Here is a 25,075-nt window from a genome sequence, read left to right as displayed (position 1 = left end):
AACACTGTACTCTTAATCAACAGAAATGTAAACTGACAAACTAGGACCATCCTAAAACACCTGTTAGGTGGGCCTCTCAAAGTACTCTTTAAAAATTTTTTTTAAACTCCTGTGTGGCCACAGCCCACCATAGTTTCTACACATTCTGAGTTTTTTAAAGGAGAAAGAGCAATGGAAATGAGAAACATAGCCGATAATCATTACAATAGGAAATCTCAATGAATTTTCATCATTTTAATAAATATATATCAAGAAAAACCTCACTTTATTACAACAACACAATCATATACAGGCATCTATCATCTAAGTTTTCAACATCAAATGTTTATCAAATATTGAAAATAAAGGACAAAACATTACTAGACTATTTAGCCATAACACAAGAACATGTTTTAAAAATTGGTCCTTGTGGACATTGTCCAAATGATGATCCTACTCATACACTGTATGAATGAGACCTATATTTAATATTAATAGCAATAATAAAAAAAGCTTTATCTTGGAGAAACTGGGAGGACTTACTTATTTCCTCAGTTTGGCATTTGGTTCCCATGAAGAATTGTGTAAGGAGGCCCGAGTCAGTGAGTAACCTTGGAAATGGGAATACAGTTTAGCAGGAGGAACTGGTTGGCGTGGAAGGAAGGATGGTCAGAGGGGCACTCTGAACACTCTTTCAAATGTACAAATTAAAGACATGATTGAGAAAAATGTTGACCAAATACACAGTAGCTTTTGCCGACCGAGTCCCATTTCTCCAAAATAACTTTCCCCAAACTAAAATCTTTACATTCTTTAAGATAAAACCTTATTGATCACCACATCATTTATTAACATTGTGCTTCTTAATCAACAGCAAAAGTCATATATAAAAAACCACATGCTTTTATAATCTAAACGAGTGAAATAATGCAAAACAGATTAAAGTATAACGCATGCCACTGGTTCATGAACTTCATTGGACAAGAAAACAAAACAAAACAACCCAAAACCCAAAAAACCCAAACCCCAGCAACAGACCGTTGCCACAGAAAAGCTCGAGCAGCTAGTGCTGGTTTCTAACAGCTCCATCGTTTCCTCCATCCCTTTCCAAAAATGCCAAATCCAAAAGCAACTGGGCATCAAAAATAAAGGAAGAATAGAGATGTCGAATCAAAAGTTGAATGCAATTGTTCGAAGGTCCACCCTGTGTGTATGTGTGTGTTTTTTTTCCTGTTTGTTAAATCCCTGCTGTACTCTGATTTATCCTTAATTTTCACATTGGCAAAAATTAAGATAAAGTAAGGCACCAAAAATCGCCCTGTATCATACCTCTCTAAAAGCCTCATCACCTATCACGGGCAAGCCGGGGACTTGCAGGGATTACCCTCTACTCGATTGTTGGTCACTGCCCCTGGATAGGTGTGTTTCATTCCGTCCTATCCTACTTTCATCTGTCACACATGACTGATGAATCCAAATACTTAACGGCACCATGAAGCCATTTCATCTAGTTCCCTGTCTTCAGTCTTTTATTCAGAAAAAAATACTGTATCATATAGAAGAAGCAAGACATCCTTTGCTGGTTATATTGATTTGCTTACCAAATAACTACCTAATTAATTGGCAAACATGTGGAAGTTTCTTCGCTAGTGACAGGCTCCTTGGGGGTAGTGGAAATATCACAAGGGCACATCAGCCCCCAGTCTAATCTACGGATCTTTTCTGTAAGAAAACTAACATATACTTTTAAGCATGAAGTCAACTGTTTTCTCGGTAACATCACCACATTTATAAGTAGCTCGCTGATGCCTACTATACAGATGTTTTATGCAATCTGCTCTCCAGGCATTAAAACGACACGGCATGTTCATGGCATAATTGTATCAGTTGTACAAAACTATAAAATCCATTCAAAATAAAATTTATGGGAGCTAATTGATCATGCTGTGCATGCTTCAAAGTTTCGGTGAGAAGATGGCTCATATTTTACTTCCTTTGTTGCAGCACAGTTTGTTACTTGGTGAAGGCTCCTTTTTCCTTAAGGACTTTTTCCAAGACTCACTTACATTGTTTTTTTCATTATATTCAGTCTCAAAATAATCATAAAATTGGCCTTTGCACTCAAAATCAAGGTCATTTCCCACAGGTTCATGGCGTAGGGGGCCACCATCCCTGTTGGTGTCATTACTTGCTTTCTCATCATTTAATTTGGCCTTTTCCTGAACACCAAGTGACCTGACATTAGTGACAAAGATTTCACTGGCAGGTATCTGGCCATCACCCTTGTAAATAGGTGCACTCCCTACATCGAAATCCACCTGGTGGGAACAACTCGGTAAAGGCAGAGGGGGAGAGGAAGAGGAAGATGAGGAGGCAGAGGAGGAGGAGGAAGAGGAGGCCGTGGTGGAGGCACTTCCGACATTAGCATTGACAGAAAGGGGTAAATTTAGGTAGTGACCACCACATTCTTGGTAAAAGCAGCAGGCGTGAAACTTTTCACACTCCTCTTTGGCCATCCGAGGTCGTTTTCGGTAAGGACAGTCTTGAGCCATGAACCACTCCTGGGCCGAGGGGCCATTGAAAGAGCAGGTGGGAAAGCACCAGTTATTCTGCATGATAATTTCTCCATGGATCCTTTTCATCAAATTGTTTATAAGGACAGATCTTCGGAGGTACACTTCAGGATCATCGATAAACTTTAGCTTTTCTAAGGACATATAAAGGATGTGGGCTCGTTCCTCAAAAATTGAGATGGTCTAAAAAAATCAAAAAAGGAAGAGAGAGCTTAGGAAATGGACTATATTCAAATATCATCACAGCACATATTTTCTCTCGGCAGTTTCTGGGTCTGGGAATGTTGTGGTCTTGTTTCCCCCCGATCCATTTAGAGATGCTGTCCCTGGTGGGGCTAATGTCCCTCCTTCCCAGCAGACTCACTGTTGATGTCAAGCACCTGGGAATCCAGCCACAATGCAGACCCCAGCAGGGACAGGTCAGGGTGTTCCCTTTTTCACAGTGCAGAGAAGGGGATGTGGAAACACACAAAACTAATCTATGCTGTTAGAAGTCAGGAAGAGTGGGTTCTTTGGAAGGCAGAGGGGTAGTGACTAGAAGGGGACACAAAAAGAGGTTCTGGATTGCTGGTTATGTTGTGTCTTTATCTGGATGCTAGTTACATGGTTATTTCACACTGTGAAATTCATCAAGCTGGACTCTTTTGACACTTGAATGGGTGCATATGCAAATACACACTCATAGACACATACACTCATATGTTATATGCCAATCAATGTTTTTAAAAAGATGCAGGTCATTAAGTATCTTCAAACCCTGGCCTAGCCATCAAGGAGCATGAGATTTAGCTTTCAGTCCTGTCCCTCTGGGTTTCCCTCTTGCAGTTATCTTTGCTTGACTGGGTGACACGACTAATTAACAAGGCTCAAACCCTAAAAGAATCTGTCAGTTGAAGGGCCAAAGGAGGCTTTCTTCTGGGGCTGGGCAGGAGAAGAGACACAGGGAGGGGACCAGAGGACTTGCTCCTGAGCCATGTGCTACCATCACTGTGTGATGCCTGGTACAAATCCAAAGCGGCAATTTGGAAAACTGCTGTAACCACAGCACAGAAACTGAAAAGGAAATAAAATGCTTGGGGCATGGGGGCCAGATCTTCCAGGTCATTAAAAAAAAAAAAAAAAAAAAAAGCCAAACCGGAGGAGCTGTAAACTAAACCAGCCCCAGCTGACCAAAGGCAGGAGCTACACACACAGGGAAAAGCCCCAGCACCTGCCAATGCATGCTGATGTCTTTTTACGAGCAGGGTCAAAGCAACATCTAAAGGATGGGGGTGGGGGGGAGGGAGTAAGAGGAGACAGAGAGAAAGGCAAATTAAAAAAATTAAAACTCTCTTCTGCATTTCAAACAACTGTGGTCTGGGTCATCCTCTCCTTGATTGAATTAGCAGATAGTTTTTGAAAGAAGGTTATCCTAAGGAAAAGGAACTGGTATTTCAAAAGCTTAGGATAGCCAGTTTCACAGTTCTCTGCACTTTCCCGGTCCTGTTATTTCCTTCTTATATGTGCCAAAAAGGTAGCTTTGGTCTTTTCTTGGGAATGAATTATATATTTTAACAAACTAAACATATGTAATGAATGCACCATAAAATGCATGTTTCTATTTCATGCACACATTCAAGGGATGGTGAGTCCACCCCTGTGAGGTCAGGAAAAGCCCTTGGTAACCACCCAGCGTGGGCACGCACAGAAGTGGCGTTGGCCACGGACGCTCGAGCTCAGGGACCGGGAGCAGGTCAGGAAAGAACAAGTGTGTTACCGCACCACATGAAAGCACGCATCACCGTGACCCTTAATGCAACTTGGGAAAAATGAAATCATTCGTAAAAACGTGTTCCTTGGATTATATAATTTTGTTATTTCTGGGCAGAGGCGCTCTTGCTGACTCTGTCTTCAAATACTTGTGAAAAATAACACAGGACCCAAAAAAGTGACGATTAATATGGCTCTGCTGAGAAGTGGCTCATTTTCATTGCTTGGGTGGAACAATTTAATTTCTGGAAATGGATCAAGGAACTGTTACTAAGTATCTTAAACTCTTAATAAAAATAATGACTATTAAAAAAACATACTTTATGGCTACAGCTGCTGAGTGGTGGGTGAAAATCCTCTTCTTCCACATACTTCCTCTTAAAGTATGTGATCTTGGATGTTGTTATAGGATTTGAAATTCCCCTGTAATGTGCTCCTGTGGTAATAAATCAGATATGACAAATGACATGCGGTTTGCCAGAGGTTCTCCAAACAAAATACTTTCCTTTCCCTCTAGAAGATAACTTGGCTACGTATTTGTCTGTACATGTGATGATTAAACATTTGTCTTAATAGTTGCTATCACAAGGAACCCTGTGACCCAGGCCAGGCAAAGATTTCTAGACAATTACAGAGGAAAATGACATATTTCAGCATTTGCTAATTATTCACACTCTTAATTCTATGCACAGGCAAACAGCAAAATTCATAAAGGGGAATAGTGTAATAACTACAGAATAACATTAATATTTTTTCAAAGTGTTTAAATCCATGATAATATAACACCACTGTTCAAATGTATACATCTTTAACAGTAAGCACTAATAACCAAACAACTTTTAAATGTTATTGGCTTGAGGTGAGTAAACAAATGATTATCTGCACATTGGAGTTATCATATTCCTTCTTTCAAAATATGAAATCCAAAAATTTTTAAATTGAAAATTAAAACTCGAAGTAGCAAAAGTCCTTTCTGCTCTCAAAAATGTACCAGCCATGAGTAAAAGTAGGGTCTAATTTTTAAAGATCAAGCTTTTAATCCTTTTCAGCAAATCAGATTTCAGTAAGTATTTGTTTTACATTTTAGGTTTTTTTTTTTCCCCAGTCACTAGGACTATACAAAAATCCAAAGGAACTCACCTTAAAGTATAAGAATAAAGAATCAGGAAGAAAATATTTCTATTTTCTGGGCTCAAAACATTTTTTTTCCCTCTAATACCAAAGCCAATTGTGTGTTTAATAAAAAGAAGAGTCACATAGCTGCCGGGCCCAAAGTGCAGATTCCTTTATGTCCCATGGGATAAAGATTTCATTGTCAAGCCCACCAGGGCTACTCAGAGAACCACACAGTTCCAGAGCATAGACAACTGAAACCCAGACTTAAGAGTTTCAAAACCTTGTTTGGTTCTCTTAAAAATACAGATGTGTGACTTTTACCTAAAGCAGTAGCACATGGAAACTCCAGTTTGAATGCAATTAACCATCACCCATGGTCCTCTCCCTGGAGCGTTGGGCTCTTAGGAGAGGTGCACAGGCAGCCTGGGAAGTCCCTGGAACACGAGCTCTCTCAGCTCAGAAAGGCATCCCCAGACACCACCCCTGCCCACCAGTCAGGCCGCAGAGGGCAGCAAGGAAAGGTCAAGGGGAGTACCTGGCAGCGGGGGACCAGCTCCCCGGTCTCCCTGCAGAGGAGCCTGTGCTGGCCCTGGGGGGCTCGGGCCTCCGTAGCTGTCAGCCTCCCATAGTGTCTGGTACCCGGCAATTTCTGCAGCTCCTTCCGAGACAATGGGCTCGCAGAATCTATTCATGGACAGAACCAGAGTCATCTCTGACAGCCTCAGATCTGAAAAAAAAAAAAAAAAAAGAAAACAGCCCTAATCAAGGGCCAGTCAGGGGATGGCCTTGGCATCTTCCTTCCTTTGCTTTGGGAAACTTACACTTCTCGGTCCTCCCCTTCACCCTGAAACATTTTATTATTTTTTCAAAGAAAACCTCAGCCAACTCTCTTGCTGCTATTAGCTCAGCCTCTGTGTTCAGCAATCTGAACATGGGCGGATCTTTAAAACTCCATTTCTTATTGTTCTCAGATTCCCCTCAGCCCTCTTCCAGACAGCTGCTTTGCCTCCTAAACACATTTTCCTTCTGACCTTCCCCGCAGAAAATGTACCGCTAAGAGGCAAGGCCAAAACCCTTGCTGCTTCCTTTCTATTAATAAGGCAAAATCAATTTTCTAGTCAATCCCCCGAGAGTCTCCTTTGATGAAATCTGCTAATCAATCAAAGAAAAGGATGGGCGAGGCAGAAATCTTCACCGTAATCCCTACTGATGCTCTCAGGTTCAGTCTGTTCCGCTGCCCGCTGCCCCCTCTTCCTCTCTTTCTGCAGGGCCGGCTCCTCTACAACATTCTGGGGCTCCCGCCACTTTCTTCCCCCAAAGCGGAGCAGACAGAGACACACTTGGTAGTTGTTTCCACCAGCCCTGATCGGCCTGAACTGGATCTGCCTCCAGTCAAAACACTGAGAGATGAAGACAGAAAATTGGCTCCAGTTTCAAGCCGTGAGTTGCAGTCCCACAGGAGCCAAGCACAACATCCACGGAGCAGGCAGAATATTAAACAGGAGCCAGGGCTTCAGGGCCAGAGGCAGCCGACAACTGTACACTGCAAAGCCCAGACACAAGGCAGAAACTTTCCAGGAGGCAACACACCACGGCCCTTCTGTCCAGTTCCCGCCCTTTCCTGGAGCCTGTGGGGAGACTGGGGGCCTTTCTGCTCAGAGATGCACCCTGGGCTCTTCCACACCTCAGGTGGTGGGGGCCATTTCCATGGGGGCTCAGGGTCTTCACCTGGTCTTAAGTAGGGCTCAAGGTAGGCTCAGGAGTGAGTGCCAGGAAGAAGAGGGTCTACAGCAAAAAGACCTCCTGGGGCCATAGATCAGTGGTGACAGCCAAGCTGCCTTGGTGCCTTATTAACCGCCAGTTCTTTTACGAGACCCAGACCTCTGCTGTGTCACTTTGCTGTTTCAAGAACTGTCACAAAGAGTGATGTCAGGCCTGCTTTCTTGAAGATTGATTGCCTTTCAAACAGACACTAAGGGTCTAGTTCTTGCTTTTTGATCCAAATTATACAGCTTGTAATGTTTTGGGGAAAGGGCGCATCGACTATTGTCTCGTGGGAGACTGTTATTACCTACATGTTATAACAAGGGTCCACTTCCAGGTAAAAGGAGGAAAGGCACCAGGGGAAGGGGAAATAGCTTCATTAAGTGGCAATGTCCTTCTGGCTAACAGAGCAGCTCATGGCAGCAACGACTCCATCCGTCAACCAGGCTTCTCTCCGAGACCCCAAATTCTGTCCCAGCCTCACTGAAGAAGGGAGCCAGGCCTTCTGACAGACAGGGGACAAGTCTAGGTCAGTGGCTGGAATCAGGACCCAGCTGATTTGGACTGTTAAACCACATACTCCCTTTCTTTCAAAAAAATGCCCCCCAAACAGGCAGCAGCAAGGACTTATTAGAAAACCTTATTACAAGAGAAAAAAAGGTTCGATTAATTCTCTAACAAGAAATGGTGGAACAGGCCATTTACTTTGCTCTTTGGGTCATCAATCAAGAAATTTAGACTACACTGATTTCACAAACTAAGCCATTCCTTCACCCCTCCAACTCAGCATCCAAACAAGGTGTCAAACCTCATGATAATTTATTCGCTGGGAGACTCTCAAAATGGTCCAATTTCTTAACCTATTCTAAGAGACAACTTTATCAGGAGGTGCTACTGCCTGGAGCGTACGAATGATACGCTCTTTTTCTCAGAGCCAGTAGCCCTCTTACTGACTGCAACAGCATTTTCTTGCTTGAAATTTACACTCCCTTTTGTGCTGGATGCTGGGCATAAGATCCAAGTTTTTTGCCTACATGGAACTTTCATTACAAATAAACCAAAGCAGGTTGACAAATCCATACTCCTTAAGACACTGAAGCATTTGCAGGCCCCAAGCAGCAATTACCTTTATTTAACAGGACATTATATGGGCCTTGCACTGTTTTATGTTAAGAGTTTGTTTATATTTTAATGACGTATCGTTGTAGTTTTTGGGTTGTTAAGGATTTCAGTGTTTTCATTTGTTAGTATTGTTTCCGGCACATGAAATTCTACTATTATTTATGCATTTGAACTTGAAGCATGGCATCATAGTTTTTATCTTGGCTATTTCTTTCCTTTATGATATGTAGTTTCAGTAAGTTTTTCTTTTTTTCAACTGGGAACCTTTACACACAAAATCCAAAACTGGAGAGGTTGAGTTTTGTAAGGCTGAGTTCCACAAGTGATTCATGTAAGTCTGAATAAAATATAAATGAGTTGGGATTATTTGGGACCGGGGAGGAGATTTTGCAATTTGTGTCTTCCTAGTCTATTTAGAACATATACTGGGACGTTAACAAATTAAGAAGGGAAGTTTAATGTTCATGAAGAACTGAGTATGCGGCGCTAAGCACCAATGTTTCACATGATTCTTTATTTGTATTATGCATACACATACAAATTGTCATTTTTTTCTCAGTAGGATGAGATTTATATTATAATTCTGCTACTGAGTTCAGAAGTTGAAGTCCACAAATTTATGTGCTGTTAGTACTAGATAGAGTCACAAAGGTATATATGTATGGCAAATTTTTTTTTTCACGTCAGAGGTGAGTGGATTCAAAAGAAGGGTGTTAAAATATGTTCTGTCTACACAAGAGTTTAAAATCTAAAAAATAAAAAGGCCCTATCCTTTTATCCTCAGGCTCCTGCAGGACTGTTTTGTAAGCCAAGGGAATGTAGTAGAATGACACCTCAAGCATTCCTGGGAGGCCAAGGGCTAAAATGTCAACCTTTCCAGCCAATGTTCACAGTAAAGTCACTAGGCATTTCTATACAATTTGGTTTTTCCAGATGATTTGGGCTGCTTCTTTCCTTTTGAGCCATTATGATGCTAATAGGAGTGGCTGGCACACAGAACAGGGTAGCTGCAGATTCAGTGGTACTTCCTATCTAACAGGGGGTCCTGGTCATTCTCTGCTCACCCCTCCCCTCATCTACCATTGGAAAACATTTTATTAAGAGCATTATAGCAATTAGAGGTCTGATTCTAATACTGAAAAGCAGGGAAGTAAAGGGCTGATATTTTCAATACACCTTTGATGCTACCGGTCTTGGATGTCCTGCCCAGGTGGAATCAAGCCCTTGACCTGCCACTGTCCCTAATAAGGTCTCAACAGCTCATGGTGGTGGTGGAAGCAGCTGGGTGGGAGGAATAAAATCCTTCAACCTTTCTAAATAGACAGATGCTGCTTTTCTACCAGTCCCTGCAGTACACCTGTCTGCCCTGGGAAATAACATTTCTCGGCGGCAGCTCCAAAAGGCCAAGAGCTTTAGGTCGGGTACTGGGGCTGGGAATGCAGATGCTGAACCGGAGAGGGGGTGGGGGAGGTGTTCGGGCGTCCGAAACCGAGCGCCAGGTGTCCTCATCCCAGGCCCAAGACTGGGGTCCCAGGTTTGGAGACCAACCCTTGCAGGCGGGCAGCAGCCACCGTGTCCGGGTTCCCACCCAGACCCCACCCCGGGGGGTCGGTGCTGAGTCCCTCTAGGGGGAAACGGGCAGAGCCCTGCCGGCCCGCAGCCGCAGGAGAAAGTAAACAACACCCCAAGTGTCTGGGAACAAAGGCAAGTTGTCTTTCCACGGTGCCGGAGCCGTGCGCCTCTCCTGAAGAATAAGAGCTATGATTATTCTTTCTTTTCTTTTTCTTTTTTTTTTTTTAACCAAGTTTCCTTCTAAGGGAAATAAACACCAAAGGTAGGATTCCAAGGAAATGACTCACGGCGGTTGGCAGGGCTCTGGCGAGGCTGGCCCCGGCCCGCGCTCCAGCCCGCAGCAGATGCCTGCCCTGCCCACCCTCCCTCGCCAGCCAGACCCACTCAGAGCCCGCGGCTGCGGGAGCGTCCTGCGCATCCCTTGGACCCGGGCGATGAGGACTCGGCCGGTGCCTCCCGCAGGCGCCCGCCTTGTCCGCGCCCCCCTCGGCCGCGGAGCCGCCTTTCCCCACGCCTCTGCGGCCCCGGCCGGGCACTCCGGAAAGTTGCTAGGGCCGAGGAGGCGGGAGGGGAGGAAGGGAGGAGAGAGGCGGAGGCGTGGACCAGGCGGGCAGCAGCCGAGCCCGCCGGGGAGGTGAGCTGAGGACAGAGGAGCCGCCGCCGCCCGCAGCGCGGCTCGGCAGGCTGGGAGGAGGGTGCGGGGGCGGAGGTGGCGGGGGGACAGAAGGTGTCAGCTCCTGCAGCTATTCCTTTTTCTGACAAACGCGCGCTCCTGACATCCACCATCCCTCCCTCCCCACCTGCCAAGCGCCACGAAGTCCAGACCTGGGGTCATCCCTCCTACTGACCCTCGTCCTCTAGGATGAGGGTATAAGCGGCCACTGACGACCCCGAGGTCTCAACCGAGCTGCGGTCACCACCCGCCCCTAGACTCGGCTCGGTGCGCGCGGGCGGCAGCCGGAGCAGCCCTAGAGGCGGCAGTGGTGGCGGTTCCCGCCCGGAGAAAGGCTCCGCGGAGCACTCCAGCCCCAGGAAGAGCCCGCGCCGCCTCCGAGCCCAGCTGAGCCCCGGCCCCCACGCCGCCCCCGGTCCCGCTCCGGTCGGTACGCGTGCACCTGGTGACCCCAACGCCGCCCCGGGGCCCGGGGGGCGCGCAGGAGCCAGTCCGCTCCAGCAGACGCCGAAGGGGACCGGCCGTCGCCCTCCACTCGGCCCGGCCTCTCCGCCCCCGCCGCCCGCGCCCAACCCGGCTCTTACCGCAGGGTCAGCCGGGAGGCGGCGGCCGCGGCGCTCGAGCTGCTGCTGGCCCGCTCCAGGCTCGGCGCCAGCCCGGCCGCCGGTGCACACTCGCGCGGGTCCCGGCCCGGCGGCCCGGTCGGCAGTGGCCGCTGGTGCGCGGCGGGCGAGGGTCCCGGCAGGTCCCGCCGCCGCGACTGGGGCGCTGCGCCGCCGTCGCTGCAGACGGTTATGGTAATGAGCGGCTCTGTCTAGCGAGGAGCGTGTGAAACCCGTCAATCCTGTTTGCCATTTCCCCGTGGATTTCCGAGGAGAGGTTCTGCAGGATGCCCCCAGGGTGAGAGAGGGAACATGACAAGCGCGCCCGCTCTCCCTCCCTCCCTCCGCTCCCGCCGCCGCCGCCGCCGCTCCTCAGGCAGCACACGGGGCGCCTTCCCCTCACCCCCACCCCAGCCCGCCCCCTGCCTCCTTCCCTCCTTCCCGCCCTCCCCTCCTCCCCTCCCCTCCCGGTGCCCGGGGACACGCGGGCCGAGCTCCAGCCCGCAGCCCAGACCCCACGCGCTCCCAGGCTCCCGCCCTAGCCCCGGGGGCTCGGCTTCAGCCGAATAACGTATTCACTCTGCAGCCTTCTGAGATGCCTTCTCTCTCTTTTTTTTTAAATTGGGTTTACTTCTGTTGTTGTTGTAGTATGTGCGTGTGATTAAAAACAAAAAAAAAATCTGTGCCTTTTCCACCCTTTGCAAAAGACTTTCTTCTCCTTTGCCACAGCAAACGGAGATGAGAAACAGATGTCTTTGCAGGACCAAGCAGTTATTCTCCCCTCGCCGCCCGCCCCCGCCCGTTCCCCTCCGGAGCTGTATTCGTATAAAACAGCAATCTTGGTCCGACTGCAACTTGAATTGGCAACTCTTTCTGGGTGGGGAGCCTCCAGGGAAAACCTCCAGGAAATAAAAAAGTAATAAAGGAGGCTGTCCTTGGTCAAGAGAATGTAACTTAAGCCCCGGAATCACATTATTTTGCAAATAGTAATTTTCCTCTATATTGGGCTCAAGTGGAGTTTGTTTTTTGAAACATTAATTCATAACTTCTGTCTAGGGACCCCCTCCATAGTCGAGATGGGTCATTTCAGGTGTAATGAACGCAGAGGCTGGGAAGGCATAGACCTAATAAAATGGGGGAAGGCACCTGCACAAAAGTGTTACAAAGACTATAATGTTTGTTTACTGCTACTATGCCAGATGTGCTAAATATAACACTTCTTTAAAACAGTGATCCTCCGACTGTGAAAAACCAAACCTCTGGCTGCCTGGCTCCCTAGGAATCAAGAAGAGGCACAGACTGAAAATCAAGGAGGGAAGGAACAAGATCAAGGATGAGGATTAGCATCTGCAAATTGAACCCTATCTAATTTGCATGTTTATTTCTTAGAATTGTAATTAAATTTGTGTAATAAATGTTTTCCATTTCATTGGTACGTTTAAAATTTGGGTGACTGACGTGCAGTTAAGTGAATTTCTTTTTTTTTTTTTTAAAGCAAATGCAGTTTATTCACTAAAGCAGCAAACAAATATTAAACATAATTAGAACTAATCTGCTTTGAAGGTATTTTTGTTGAACTTTGTACATTAAAGACTCTCAGAGGTTTTAAGGGTATTAGGAAGCTGAGAGGAGGCAATTATGCTGAAAACAGACTAACTCAACAGACTTCCAGGAGCACTATTTCATTTTTTCCAAAAGACATTTCAGGGTTGCATGCCTAAAATTGGGAATTGGGCATCCATCTTGGCTTTATTTGGAACCAGATTAAATTGCATTGGCTCATGCATGATACAGGCCATTATGATGATAATTTAAGAATTGTAAAGATGCCATTTCGTGCAATCAGTGGGGGTTGCATGGCCAGGTTATGGGTAGAATACAGTTTTTATTTGGGTAGGGGCCAAGGGTAAGGAAAGGCACAAGGGCATTTAAAAGCAGTGCAAGTACTTGAAAATCTAAATCAGTGTCTAAAACTGGTTAGTGTCTAACTCAAATAAAGAGCTAAATGTGAGGGCTTGGAGGCATGGCTTATTATTGTTTTTATCTCCCTATATTAAAGTTTTATAGCATTTAAAGGACTATGGGGAAATCCCCACATACCCTTGGCTGTGTCAAAATACATAAAGCCAAAAGGAGCAAATTAAGCATAAAATTGAGAAATAACATGAGACTAAGTATCAGCATGGGTTGCATTGGCATCTTTGGAGCCTTGGTGCTGAGAAATGAGCCTTCTGGGAAACTGGCATTGCCCTTGGGTGGGGAGGACTCTTGGCTTTAGTGCTACAACAAAATGACATCATAACCCAAGTATGAAATCATTCTACTTCACAGCACCCTTGTGGTTCTGAGTATGAACTTGACCCTATCCTGTTCAGATATGTTAGGTTAGCAAGTTTTACCAAAAGCCTTCCCTGCCCTCCTTTTAATCTCGAGTTTAACGTTTGCTGAGATTCAGTGCTTAACTCTTGACAACATGAACTAATATCTACAAGTAGAGAAGGCAGTCAAATGTCCGTGGAATGAGAAACATCATTTAAAAATTTGAAGTGAGTAAGTGGTGGCTATGGCACAGGAAAAGAACTAACTATAAATCAATAATGAAATATTAGGAATGAGTGAATATAATTTATGAGTCGCAACATTCAACCTGAGAGGTATGATGTCATCATTTTTGGATGTGTGTATGTGTGTGTGTGAATTTCCAAGACAGAAGTTTGATTATAAAACTTAAAATATCTCGAGCTGCAAATTCACTGAAGACAGTGATTGTTTTTCTTTAGTGAACACAGAGAGTGCCAGACTTAAAACTGCTGAAACCCATTTCACAAAAACTTGTTATTTGAAAGGGGAATTTCCCAAGTAAAAATCTGACGTGTCTAGATTACTGTGGACACAGTGCCCATTTTATAACCATTGGGTTATAAAAAGTTTGAATTACTGACATTTTTTAAAAGAGCAATCTTTTTTTTTTTAACAAAAGAGGTATCTAATATTAAATCTCTCCAATTCCTCTTCTCCCATTCTCAATCCCTTCTTATCCCATCACTCCACTGAAACTGTTATTGTCAATGACTCCAGTGACCTTTTGCATTGCTAAATCCAAAGGGCTTTTCTTGGGTTTCATCTTTCTTGACCTGTAAGCAGTACTTGACCAAGTTGATCACTCTCACTTCCTTGAAATCTTTTATCTTGCTTCCAGGACAACACACACACCTGGTTTGCCTCCCACCTTACTGGTTCTTCCTTCTCAGTTTCCTTTACTGACTCTCTACGACCTCTGAAAGTTACAGTGCCTCAAGTCCAGCCATTGAACCTTATCTCTTCCTTTTAACCACTGTCTTATGGAAATCACTCAGTCTCATGACTTCGGATACCGTCTATATTCTGATGACTCCAAAATTCACATCTCCAGTCAAGATCTTTCTCTTGATCTCCAGACTCCACTTAGATGCTTAATAGACATCACAAGATTTACAGATCCAAACTGAACCCCCGATTGTCTCTGCTCCCCTAACTATACTGCCCTTAATAATCACTATTCCAGTTAATAAATCACACTATAGCTTTGAGTCATCCTTGACTTTTTTTTCTTTTACATCCTATATCTAATACATCCTCAAATCCTTAAGTCTCTACCTTTAACATTTTTCTAGACTCTGATCACTTCTCATTATCTCTACTGCCACCACCCTGGTCCAAGGCACCATCGCCACTCTTGCCTGGGATACTGCAATAGCTCCTAACTGGTCTCCCTGCTCGAGTCTTTTGTCTTTTCTACATTCAATCGCAACTCAACAGCTAATTATGTCAGTTTTTGCTAAGACTCTTCCTAAGGCTCTCCATTTCACTCAATATAAAAGCCAAATCCTTACAGTGGCTTACACAGGCTGGAAGTCACCCTTTACTTCTCTGACCTCACTCTGTTTCCAGCTACTTTGGCTCCAGTGTGTCAGGCCTGTGCTTGCCTCCAATTCTTTCCATTCCTCCAGTATGTCGGGCCTGTGCTCACCTCAGGACATTTGCACTGCCTTTCCCCTCTGTCTGGAATGTGCTTTCCCCAGATAGATGCACAGATCAGTGCTCCACCTCTTCCAAGTCTTTGCTCAAATATCATCTTCTTATCAAAGCCTGGCCACTCTGCTTAAAATTCTAACACTTCATCTCTATATCTTATTTTGTTTTTATCCAGAGAATTAATGACCTTCTAATAAGCTCTATGAAATATATTTTTATTTTATATTTAAATATGTTTTTATTAAAATGTATTTATTCTGTTTATCACATTTCTTCTCACTAAGAAGTAAGATCCATGAGGACAGGAATTTCTGTCTTTTTTATTCACCCCGTATCTCCAGGACCTAGTACAGTGCCTGGCACACTGAAAGCACTCAATGAATATGTGTTGACTGATCAAGGAATTGACTGACAGTTTCACATAGGTACAAAATCCAAACAAGGCTACAATGGAGCTACTTTGTGTAGAATGGCGACACAGGCAGTTTGCTTATCGCCAACTCATTTATCTGTTCTAGAATTCTCTGCCCCAGTACTCTTATCTGCCCTGCAGCATTCCAGGACCTGAACACTCCCAAGATCCCCAAGCGTCCAAATCATTTCATGCTGCCCTACCTGCCTGAGATTCCCCAATACCATGTTTTCATCCAAGTGGGTGCTGGTGCTTTGGGCCAGCCCTCCTTTCCACCAGTGATGCTTTCCATTCATTGCCAAGGTGCTTGTCTTAAGCTGTTGTCTTCAGATTACAAAGGGTGTAAAGTTGCTCTCCAGGACTTCTTGCCAAAGCCACCCTTTCAGAAGCCAGGAACTCCCCTACTGTCTTTCTCATCCTCCTTCAAAACTGCTCAGAAACACTTCAATAATGATGTGCATTTACGAGCACTGAGCTGGGCACCACTGCAGGTGGGTCGAGATGAGTAAGATGCTGTTCCTAGACTTATGGAGTTGAAAATAGTGACTGGCATAAGACAACCATAGACATAATGGTACTATTTAGTAATTCAGGGCACAGTAGATGCTATGGGAGTTCAATGGTAGGATCGATCACACCCAGTTGTGGGGAGTGCCAGAAAGGCTTATTTAAGAAAGCAAAATCTGAAGTTGACCTTGAAGGATAGTTTCTCAATGGGTGGAAATGAAAAATGGAGGAAAGTATTTCAAGTGGAAGGAACCATTTGAGTCACACAGGTTGGAAAGCAAGGGGCATCTTTAGACAACAGGGAGTATTTCAGTTTTACTAGAGGGGTAAAAAAAAGCCTGTGAAAATAGAAGGTAGATGAGGCCATATGACAATAAACATTGAAAAACAAGATGAGTTTGATTTTGATTTAGTAAGCAATGCTGATTTGAATTGGAGGGTGACACGATCAAAGCCCAGCTTTAGGAAGAGTAATGGGCAGCACAGAGCCATGTTTCAGCAGCCCGGGGAGGGGAAATGCGGGTGTGTTAGAGTGGTGGCTCCTGCACAGAAGCAACGAGACAGATACAAGGTATTGCAGTGTTGGAATCTTAAGGACAGAATCATTGATTGTTGCGGGGAAGGGAAACGTGAAAGGTGACTCTGAGGTTTCTACTTGAGTTACCAGGTGGTTAAGTGAAGCCACAACAAATGAGAAGAGGCAAGTTTGCAGGGAATAGAATGTGTTGGCCTTGCTTCTGTTGAGTATGAGATGTTCACAGGACAGATGGAGACGGCCAAGAGACAGATATCTGACTATTCTGGTCTAGCTGAGGATAGAATTTAAGAACATATTGTAATCCTGTAATAGCCTTTAATGAAAAAGAATATGAAAACGAATATATGTATGTGTCTGCATGACTGGGACCTGGTGCTGCACATCGGAAATTGACACATTGTAACTGATGGTACTTCAATTAAAAAAAGAACATATTGTAAACATGTAGGATGATTTCAATAACTACTGAGGCTGGAGTCTTAGGACTTAGTGAAGTAACTGGAGACATTACAGAGAATTTAAGAGCGAAGAGATTGGGTAGCGCTTTCAAGAATCTGATAAAGGCATTTCGTCAGAGGCGAAAACAATGTTTCGGCTTAATGTGTGATCTCTTTCAGGGGTATGTGTATTTACTGGTGTACTAAGGCCCTTTTGGTTTTAAATTTAAAAGGTGGATTTGGGGTAGCAGGCACTCTTTCCTCACTATCCTGACATCACAATTCAGAAGTGGTTATATCCTGTAGTTATATCTTCATGTGACTGAACCCACTGATGTGCCATTACAGGTGGAAAGGGATTTGATATTTCATCAGAGATTCTTGAGAAAATCCCTGAAAAGATGTAAATTGCTGATAATGAGCTTAGAGTGTTATCTCTCTCAGGGATATTTGTATTTTAATAGGAGTCTCCTAAACACCACAAAAACTTTAATCAAAGTAATTAATAATTAATGACACGATTTTAGATGGAATACAAGTCAATAATTATTATTTCTGAATGGAAATCACACAACGTATATGGTCCCTTGTTCAGGGTACCCTCTGGGGACACCTATATTAGTGAATAAGTAGGAATGGCTTACAGTAAACATACCAATTATTTGTAAAGAGATATTCTTCTAACATATTTGGTAAATTTTTTTGCAATTACAACATGTCTAGTGAAATACTTTTAATGCTGTTAATCTTGTATTAGCTACAGGAGTGTGGTAATCAGGAGTGCATTCACCCCAAGTCTTCAGGGAGAAGATGGGTTATATGTGAAGCAGGGAAGTTGGGTGGGACCTGGATAACCAGAGAGGAGGAGGGGGAACCCTCCATGACGGTTAAGGGCAAGAGCTCACACAGAGCGGTCAAGGGGTGAGGGATGGGATGGATCGCAGCTGACTCTAAGCTTTAAATCTTCTCATTTGGAAAGATGGCAATGCTATTGTCAGAAGGAAGAATGATTTGAGCAAAAAATGCTCAAAGTGTGTGTGTGTGTGTATTGGGTGGCTTTAAACTTTTTACAGTATGAACTGAGATAATAAATAAATATATGAGAAATGATGATATGGGATACTTTCTGGAAAGATCACCTTTTGCTGTTTTATTTTCCTTTTTTTCTTCCTAGGAGATTTCCCCACCCGTTTTCTGTAACTTCCTTTGGGAGCAAGGGCCTGTACAGTTTTTTCTTTAACCAAAAACCTAAACACATAGGTCTCCCTGGACCAGAGCACTAGTTCAGAAGTATGAATGACTGAACAGAGAGGTGCGATGTGTCATCCAGACCAGATTTTGGCAGGGCCAGGGAGAGGCTACGCAGGGGTGTGTGGGAGGATGCTGGGCTAGCCAGCACAGTGTACCCCTGCTAATCTTCAGCCTAAATATAAATCTCACCATATAAACAAGGGTAGGATCCACAATTCATAATTTTGTCATCCTTTTAAAAAAAGACATAAGCCAAAGGGAATGAGACTCCAAAGAGGGGCAGTCTGGCGAGAAACTTTAGCTACTTGTAATTTGATTTTTCTTTTTAATTTTGGGGGGTAATTAGGTATTTATTTACTTATTTATTTATTTATTTATTTTAATGGAGGTACTGGGGGTTGAACTCAGGACCTCAGGCAAGCACATGCTCTACCCCTGAGCTATACCCTCCCCCCTTGTAATTTGATTTCAAAATCTCTTTCCTTCCTTATTTGCCTTATCTATACATCGGTATAAAACAGAAAAGCTAAACATTTTATGAGGCCTAAGATTAGAAAAACAGGGTATATTTATGATATTGACTATGTCATCCTGCCAGGAAGCATTTATTAAGTGACTAATTGTTGCACTGGCTCACAGAGAATTAATCCAAAGTGATTCTTTCAGGAGCGGGAGGGTCTCTAGCTATCGGCAATATTTCCCTGGTTTTGCCCTCTGCCGTATGTATGTGTAACTTCTAGAGGTCTTTTCATCTCAGTGCATATTCTATTTTTGGTTTTTGTAGTTTTTAAAAGATTCAAGCCTCAAAGAAGAGTTTTGGGAGCTGACAAAGGCAAGGATATAATCAGACGAAGTAAAAATTTAAGCGATATAAAAATTACACAGATTTAAGTGTGATCCTGCTTACTTCTATTAAATATGACCCAATTCATTTGAAGTAGGATGCGCTCTCTTTACTGAACTGGTCCATACTGGGTTGACGTGGAATGTGTGTGCTTTTCATAAGCATGGTTGGTTTTCACAGGTCAAACATTTTATCACAGAGACAAGGAGAAGGAGATCAGTATTATGAAGGCATAAAGCTCTAATTAGGATAAACATGTAAGGGAAATACAGCATGAGGTCATCATTCTTCCCATCTGTAGGCATTAGATCAATCTTGATTTAGAGCTGTTTCGTATAATGTCCATGCACGCAATGCCAGCACAGTAAACCGACTGTATCGATAACTACTTTCAGGAAAGGGGAATAAGGAATCGTGTTCTGGCGGGGGATAGCTGGAGACAAATTCGTCTGTGAGCATTTCGTTTTGTATTCTTGGCTTCTGAGTGGTATAAAATGTGTAGGCATATCAAAATTGCTTATGCCACCAGGAAGATGTATTTATTTTCAACAATGTAAATGGAAAAGCATACAATTGAAATGGAGAGAGAGCGAGCGAGAGACAGAGAGAGACAGCGAGAGACCTGCAGCAGACATCACCTGAGTGGGAAATTACACATCCTGCACACACACGCACGCTCTGCACACACATGCACAGAATTCATCTCTGACAATTTAATTGTTTAATGGTAGGACTAACAAGGAATCCTTTCTAAAGTAATGGCATATAAAGGCTTCCTAGTGAAGTTAATATTCCTGCTGCATTTGATGGGTGTTTCCCATTTGTGCAGTTCTGCTCTAACAGACTCCTGGTGTTTGATGGGGGGAGGCGGGAGGGGCGGTGGTGCCTGTGCTCAACAGCAGAATCTGGAGAATGCCTTAGCCTGTGACCTTAGCCACGAAAGCTATAAATCCGAGCCCACGATCGGCACCAGAGCAATTGCTCACATCGGTTGTAATGTTTTGGCTTGCAGTCTGAGGATCTGGTCTCTGTGGATGGAAGATCGGGTGTTTTGAACACACGGTCCTTGCTTGTACAGTTGTCTGTTTTCTCTTAGTTCACTAGACGCAGGATTCGGTAACCATTTGTGCTGAACTTCAGGACTCCAGTTTGACCAGTCTTCTAGATAATGAAATGCACGATGTCTCGCTGCTAGGGTTTGAATTCTCATCCGGGGCCCAGTCTCCTCTCCTCATATTTCCTTATGGTTCAGCTTGGCTCATTTCTGCACTTTAATTGGATCCCTGGGTGGCCTTCCTGTTCCGGCAGTGTGCACAACAATGGATGCTCCGCGGAAGAATAACTGTGTCTCAAGAAAGAGAAAGTTCTCAGACACTAAAATGTTCTCATTTTGTAGTTTCCACTCTTAAATCAATACATTTTATATTTATTACTCGGGTTCCTTGGCTTTGAAAAAGAAAAGTTCCATTGCCTGCATCAGAGAAACCCCGTGGTGGTGGTGGTGGAGAGTTTGACCACAACAGAGCAGCTGGTTTGCGGTGGAGCGCGGTCGCCCCTCGGTCGTGGACCGGCTCCCAGGCTGTCTGCGCCTCTGCCTGAAGCTCTGGGTCTTTCAGTCTAGGAAAAGGCTTAGTAGGCAGAGTTGAAAATGACAGACTATTTTTAACACCCGCTTTATATCCCACAGTTCTGGTTCTTACTTCTATTATCATTACTTATTCATAGACTTTTATTCCCAAATATCATTACCCTTTACTGTAATAAGACCAGCAGAGCAACCACTTAAAACAAAACAAACAAACGCAGGAATCCAAGTCACAGAAACATTTCCACCCCCCACCCCAGCTCCGCGCCTCTCTCTGACTACCTGGGGGAGAAGTTCTCACCCAGCACTAAGAAGCTCTTGTGCTTCAGAAAGACCAGTGTGATGGGAGTGTGGCAGTGGGAAATGAGATGGAGACTCCTGCACTCCAAGGGGAAGGAAGGAGGTAATGAAACATGGGGGGGGGGAAAAGGAGGGGAGGTGGTGGAGAAAGAAAGAAGTGGAGGAAAGTGCAGAGTAGGAAGAAAACTGAGGAGAATACTCAGCGTGCATCCCTGGTTTTAGTACAGGAAAACCCACCTACAAAAGATCCCGTTTAATTTGAAGTGACTCAGAAGTGGAATGGCTCACTTAGTCCCTGCGGAGTGACAACAGCCTCAGTGGACTGAGGGCCTGCAATACGCCGGAGGCTTTCTACGTGTTATTTGATTTGTACAACTTCTAATAGCAGGTGTGATTATCCCCATCTTACAGTTAGGGAAACTGAGGTTTAGAAATGCTAAGTGACTTGTCTAAAGTTGTATGTCTCAATCTGGTGGACCTGGAACAAATTTAGATTTTTATGAGTCTAAAACTGCTCCTAGCCACCACAGTTTTTTCTGTCCTGACTCCCACTGTGCTGCATTGCCTTGTATTTTAGTCAGCCATCTCTCCACTCATATATCTATTTACATATACACTAACTTGGTCCCAGAAAAGATTTAAGATGCTGTAAGGGCCCTGGATCTCTACACATATCCGAGCAGCTTGTACATGGTTAGGACATTCTACTCATTTGTTGATTGAGCTGTAGAACATCAACTGTCAAGAGTTCAGAATTCTTTCCCGGTGGAGTTCCCTTCCTTTTTTATCTTTAAAAGTAGGCCAGCCAGAAACCCATCTGTGCAGGATGGCTTGGGCCCAGAGACAGAACTAACTAATCTCCCCAAATCTCTACATCTATGCTTCTATAAAGGACTAGATTAACATGCTGTATGGGAATTTTTTTTTCTTTAGTAATTAACTACAGAAATGTAAAAAGTGAATTGTCACGAGGGAAAAAGAGTAACTTTACCATGATGTAACCTGTCAGATCAAGGTTACCAGCAGTGATGTTGTGTTGATAGCAAGGACTCTGTGGTCTTCCTCCCCAAGACTCGTAACTTCAGTCTAATTATGAGAAAAACATCAGAGAAATTCCAACTGAGAGGCATTCTAAAAATGCCTCACCAGTATTCCTTGAAACTGTCAAGGTTATCAAAAACAAGGAAAGTCTGAGAAATTATCATAGAGGGTCCTAAAGAGACAGGATGACTAAATATAATGTGGTATCCTGGAACAGAAAAGGACATTAAGTGGAAACTAAGGAAGTCTCATTAAATGATGGACTTTCGTTAATTGTAATGTATCAATATGGGTTCATTAGTTGTAATAATGTACCACACTAATGTAAGATGTTAATAATAGGGGAAACTAAGTGCAGGGTATAGGGAACTCTTTGTACTGTCTTCTCAATTTTTTTTGGTAAATCTGTAACTGTTCTAAAAAATAAAATCTATAAAAAATAATTTTACACACACAAATGCACACACGCACACACTTTTGAATTCCCCAAGATTACTGGGAGAACCGATGGCATGACGAGAAGTAGAATATATGTCCCTGCCTTAAAAGCCTAATCCAGTAGTCAAGGTGAATGTTTCCTGTTGATCTCTGGATTTTCATGACTGGCTTTTGAATAACTCAAGATAGGATGGAGCTGGGAGCTACTGAGGAAGGGTCCACTCAGTTCCTGGTTCCCAGCAGATAATCCCTGTTGAATGGATAAATGCCATTGCCACATACACTTAAGGAGCTTTTCTGGCTCTAGGATGCATGTATCCCAGCTTAGGTTCCAGACCTTCCAATGATGGTACCCTGCACCCTGGTCCAACTCTGAGCCACGCCAAGGTCTTTGTCTTGTTCTTCAGAACCCAGCAAGTGTTCTTGAATCACTCCAGAAACCGATCAAATAATTATTTCCATGTAGAACTCTAAAACCGCATCCTGTTTGGCTTACTATTTAGTGGGCACTCCCAAGGCCTCATACGTAGCAGGACCAGTTAATTATGATGTCTCCGACAGACATCACAGATTTTTGCACATCACAGTACAGTTGTAGATCTCTCAATTTCAATATTTTCAAAATTGTGGTATTTGTTAGAGTTGCTATTATATCCTGATATTTAATGCAGTAATAAAGAAGCACATGTATCACTATATCAAACATTTAAAATACTTTGATAATTGTATTTTAATCTAGTTGGTTTCTTTCGTAATCAGACGGTGCTTCTAAAACACAATTAAAGACGTTTTTCTGAGAAAGGGTCCAAAGGCTTCTGCAAATTCCCCAAGAGGCTCATGGCACAAAAAGGATTAAGGACACCTGATGTAGTGGACTACACACTTACAAGTCCTAAATTGTGCAGTCTCCATCAAATCCCTTGACCTCTAGGCTCCTCATTTTTCTGACCAGTACCCACCTTGGTGAAGGGGGGTAAACTGAGCAGATCAAATTGCATAACACATAGGGAGATGCTTGTAAATTGCAAAACAATGTACATGTAAGGAATCACTGTTATTATTTGTTATGTTTGGCCATTAGATAAAAATGCCTTCTTACCAAGGTTTTAAATGTGGTTCATTTTTAGGAATATTTCTCACCCAGTGATTTAGACCATGCTTACATAAGTAAAGAGAAATGGAAAATGGAATCAATTCTCTGGATAATAATTCATGCTAATAGGCTCCCACATTTGCCTGCAACATCAGATAATCAGAAAACGTGTGTTTCACTTGAATTATCAGCATAGCTATATCACAGTTCTCAACTCTACTTTGAAGGTACAGACTCAAGTGCCAGAACTGAAGTTCTCAATAGTAAGAGAAACAGAATTTTTTCGGGCCTTTATTCTAGAGATACTCCAAATGTGCACACTGAGATAGCTCACGTGTTCTAAGGACATCCATGGCTGACTGCGCACCAAAACACGTACATATCATTGATTAGAAATTTCTAGGGGGAGGGTAGAGCCTAGTGGTAGAGTGCCTGCCCAGCATGCACAAGGTCCTGGGTTCAATCCCCAGCACCTCCACTAAAAAAATAAATAAAAACTTAATTATCTCCGCCCCCCCCCAAAACAAAACAAAAAAAAAGAAGTTTCTTCTGTGTTAAGCAAATATTTTCAATTCCACTTGTTTTCACAGATCCCTAAACCGCTTGAACTTTTGTGTGATACGTATGTCTTAGAACAAACTCTTCAGTATTTTGCCATCAGATACTATTTTAAATGGAAAGGCATGCTTACTCTTGCCTTGCAGGGTATGGATCCTAAGCAGTTGATACACAACTATATGCATTCATCTTTAAGAAAACTTACAAACCAAATGTAAACTGAAAGGACCTGGATTAGGTAGAAAATCAAATAAAGAAGGCAACTGGAAAGTCTTAATGAGTCTGATCCCTTCCACCCTATGATAAATGGGTTCATTCAGTCTAAAGAAATGAGTAATTACATTTTCCTTCTCTGCCATCTCCCCCATCCAACTTTTCATACATAACTATACACATGTAACTCTGAAGAGGAATTTAATTCAGTCCATGATGCATTTATGTTGAGAAGATACACTTACTATTTTGATTCTCTAGAAGAACTTGCAACAACAAGAACAAATCATCAGGGAATTAGACCTTCACTTAATACAGAAATCATATTACACCCTGTGTCACTACCATAACAAAATGCCACCAGTTGGGTGGTTTAAGCAACAGAAATTAATTTTCTCACGGTTCTGGAGGCTTGAAGGCTAGATCAAGGCGTCAGCAGGGTTGGCTCCTTCTGAAGGCTGTGAGAGACAATCTGTTCCGTACCAAGCCCTTAGCTTCTGGTGGCTGGTTGGCAGTTGCCATTCCTTGGCTTGTAGAAGCATCATCCAGACCTCTGCTTTCATCTCCACAAGGCATTCTCCCTGTGTGCGGGTCTATGTCCCAATTTCCCTTTAATAAGGACACCAGATATGTTGGATTAGGGCCCACTCTAATGACCTCATCATAACTATCTATATCTTCAATGACCTTATTT

The 25,075-nt window shown here is 43.6% G+C and overlaps 1 protein-coding gene across 4 annotated transcripts; it reads right to left on the bottom strand.

The window, feature by feature from the left end:
• Window positions 1-219: 219 nt before the first annotated feature.
• Window positions 220-25,075, bottom strand: SERTAD4 (SERTA domain containing 4). 4 transcript variants are annotated; one of them, XM_064477157.1, is made up of 4 exons: window positions 24,782-25,075; window positions 5,953-6,144; window positions 4,622-4,737; window positions 220-2,735 (listed from the first exon to the last, which is right to left on the bottom strand). In XM_064477157.1, exons 2-4 carry the CDS (start codon window positions 6,125-6,127, stop codon window positions 1,959-1,961), a joined length of 1,068 nt encoding a protein of 355 aa, XP_064333227.1. In that variant the 5' UTR covers window positions 6,128-6,144; window positions 24,782-25,075; the 3' UTR covers window positions 220-1,958. The 4 variants fall into 4 exon arrangements, with proteins under 4 accessions (XP_064333227.1, XP_031294499.2, XP_064333228.1 ...); XM_031438639.2 differs by lacking the exon at window positions 24,782-25,075 and adding an exon at window positions 11,133-11,290; XM_064477158.1 differs by lacking the exon at window positions 24,782-25,075 and adding an exon at window positions 10,991-11,107.

This window comes from Camelus dromedarius, chromosome 21, assembly GCF_036321535.1.
Source record: "Camelus dromedarius isolate mCamDro1 chromosome 21, mCamDro1.pat, whole genome shotgun sequence".
In the NCBI taxonomy this organism is placed as follows: domain Eukaryota; kingdom Metazoa; phylum Chordata; class Mammalia; order Artiodactyla; family Camelidae; genus Camelus; species Camelus dromedarius.
The sequence above is the reverse complement of the archived record's forward strand: the minus strand, read 5'-3'. Positions and strand labels throughout refer to the sequence as shown.

Bases quoted from the DNA above. Each gene is read 5' to 3' on its own strand.
- SERTAD4 (XM_064477157.1), bottom strand. From the start codon at position 6,127: ATGACTCTGGTTCTGTCCATGAATAGATTCTGCGAGCCCATTGTCTCG. The intron at 4,738-5,952 runs GTACTCCCCTTG...TTATTACCACAG, and splicing joins AGCTGGTCCCCCGCTGCCAG to GAGCACATTACAGGGGAATT. The intron at 2,736-4,621 runs GTATGTTTTTTT...TGATTTTTTTAG, and splicing joins TCAGCAGCTGTAGCCATAAA to ACCATCTCAATTTTTGAGGA.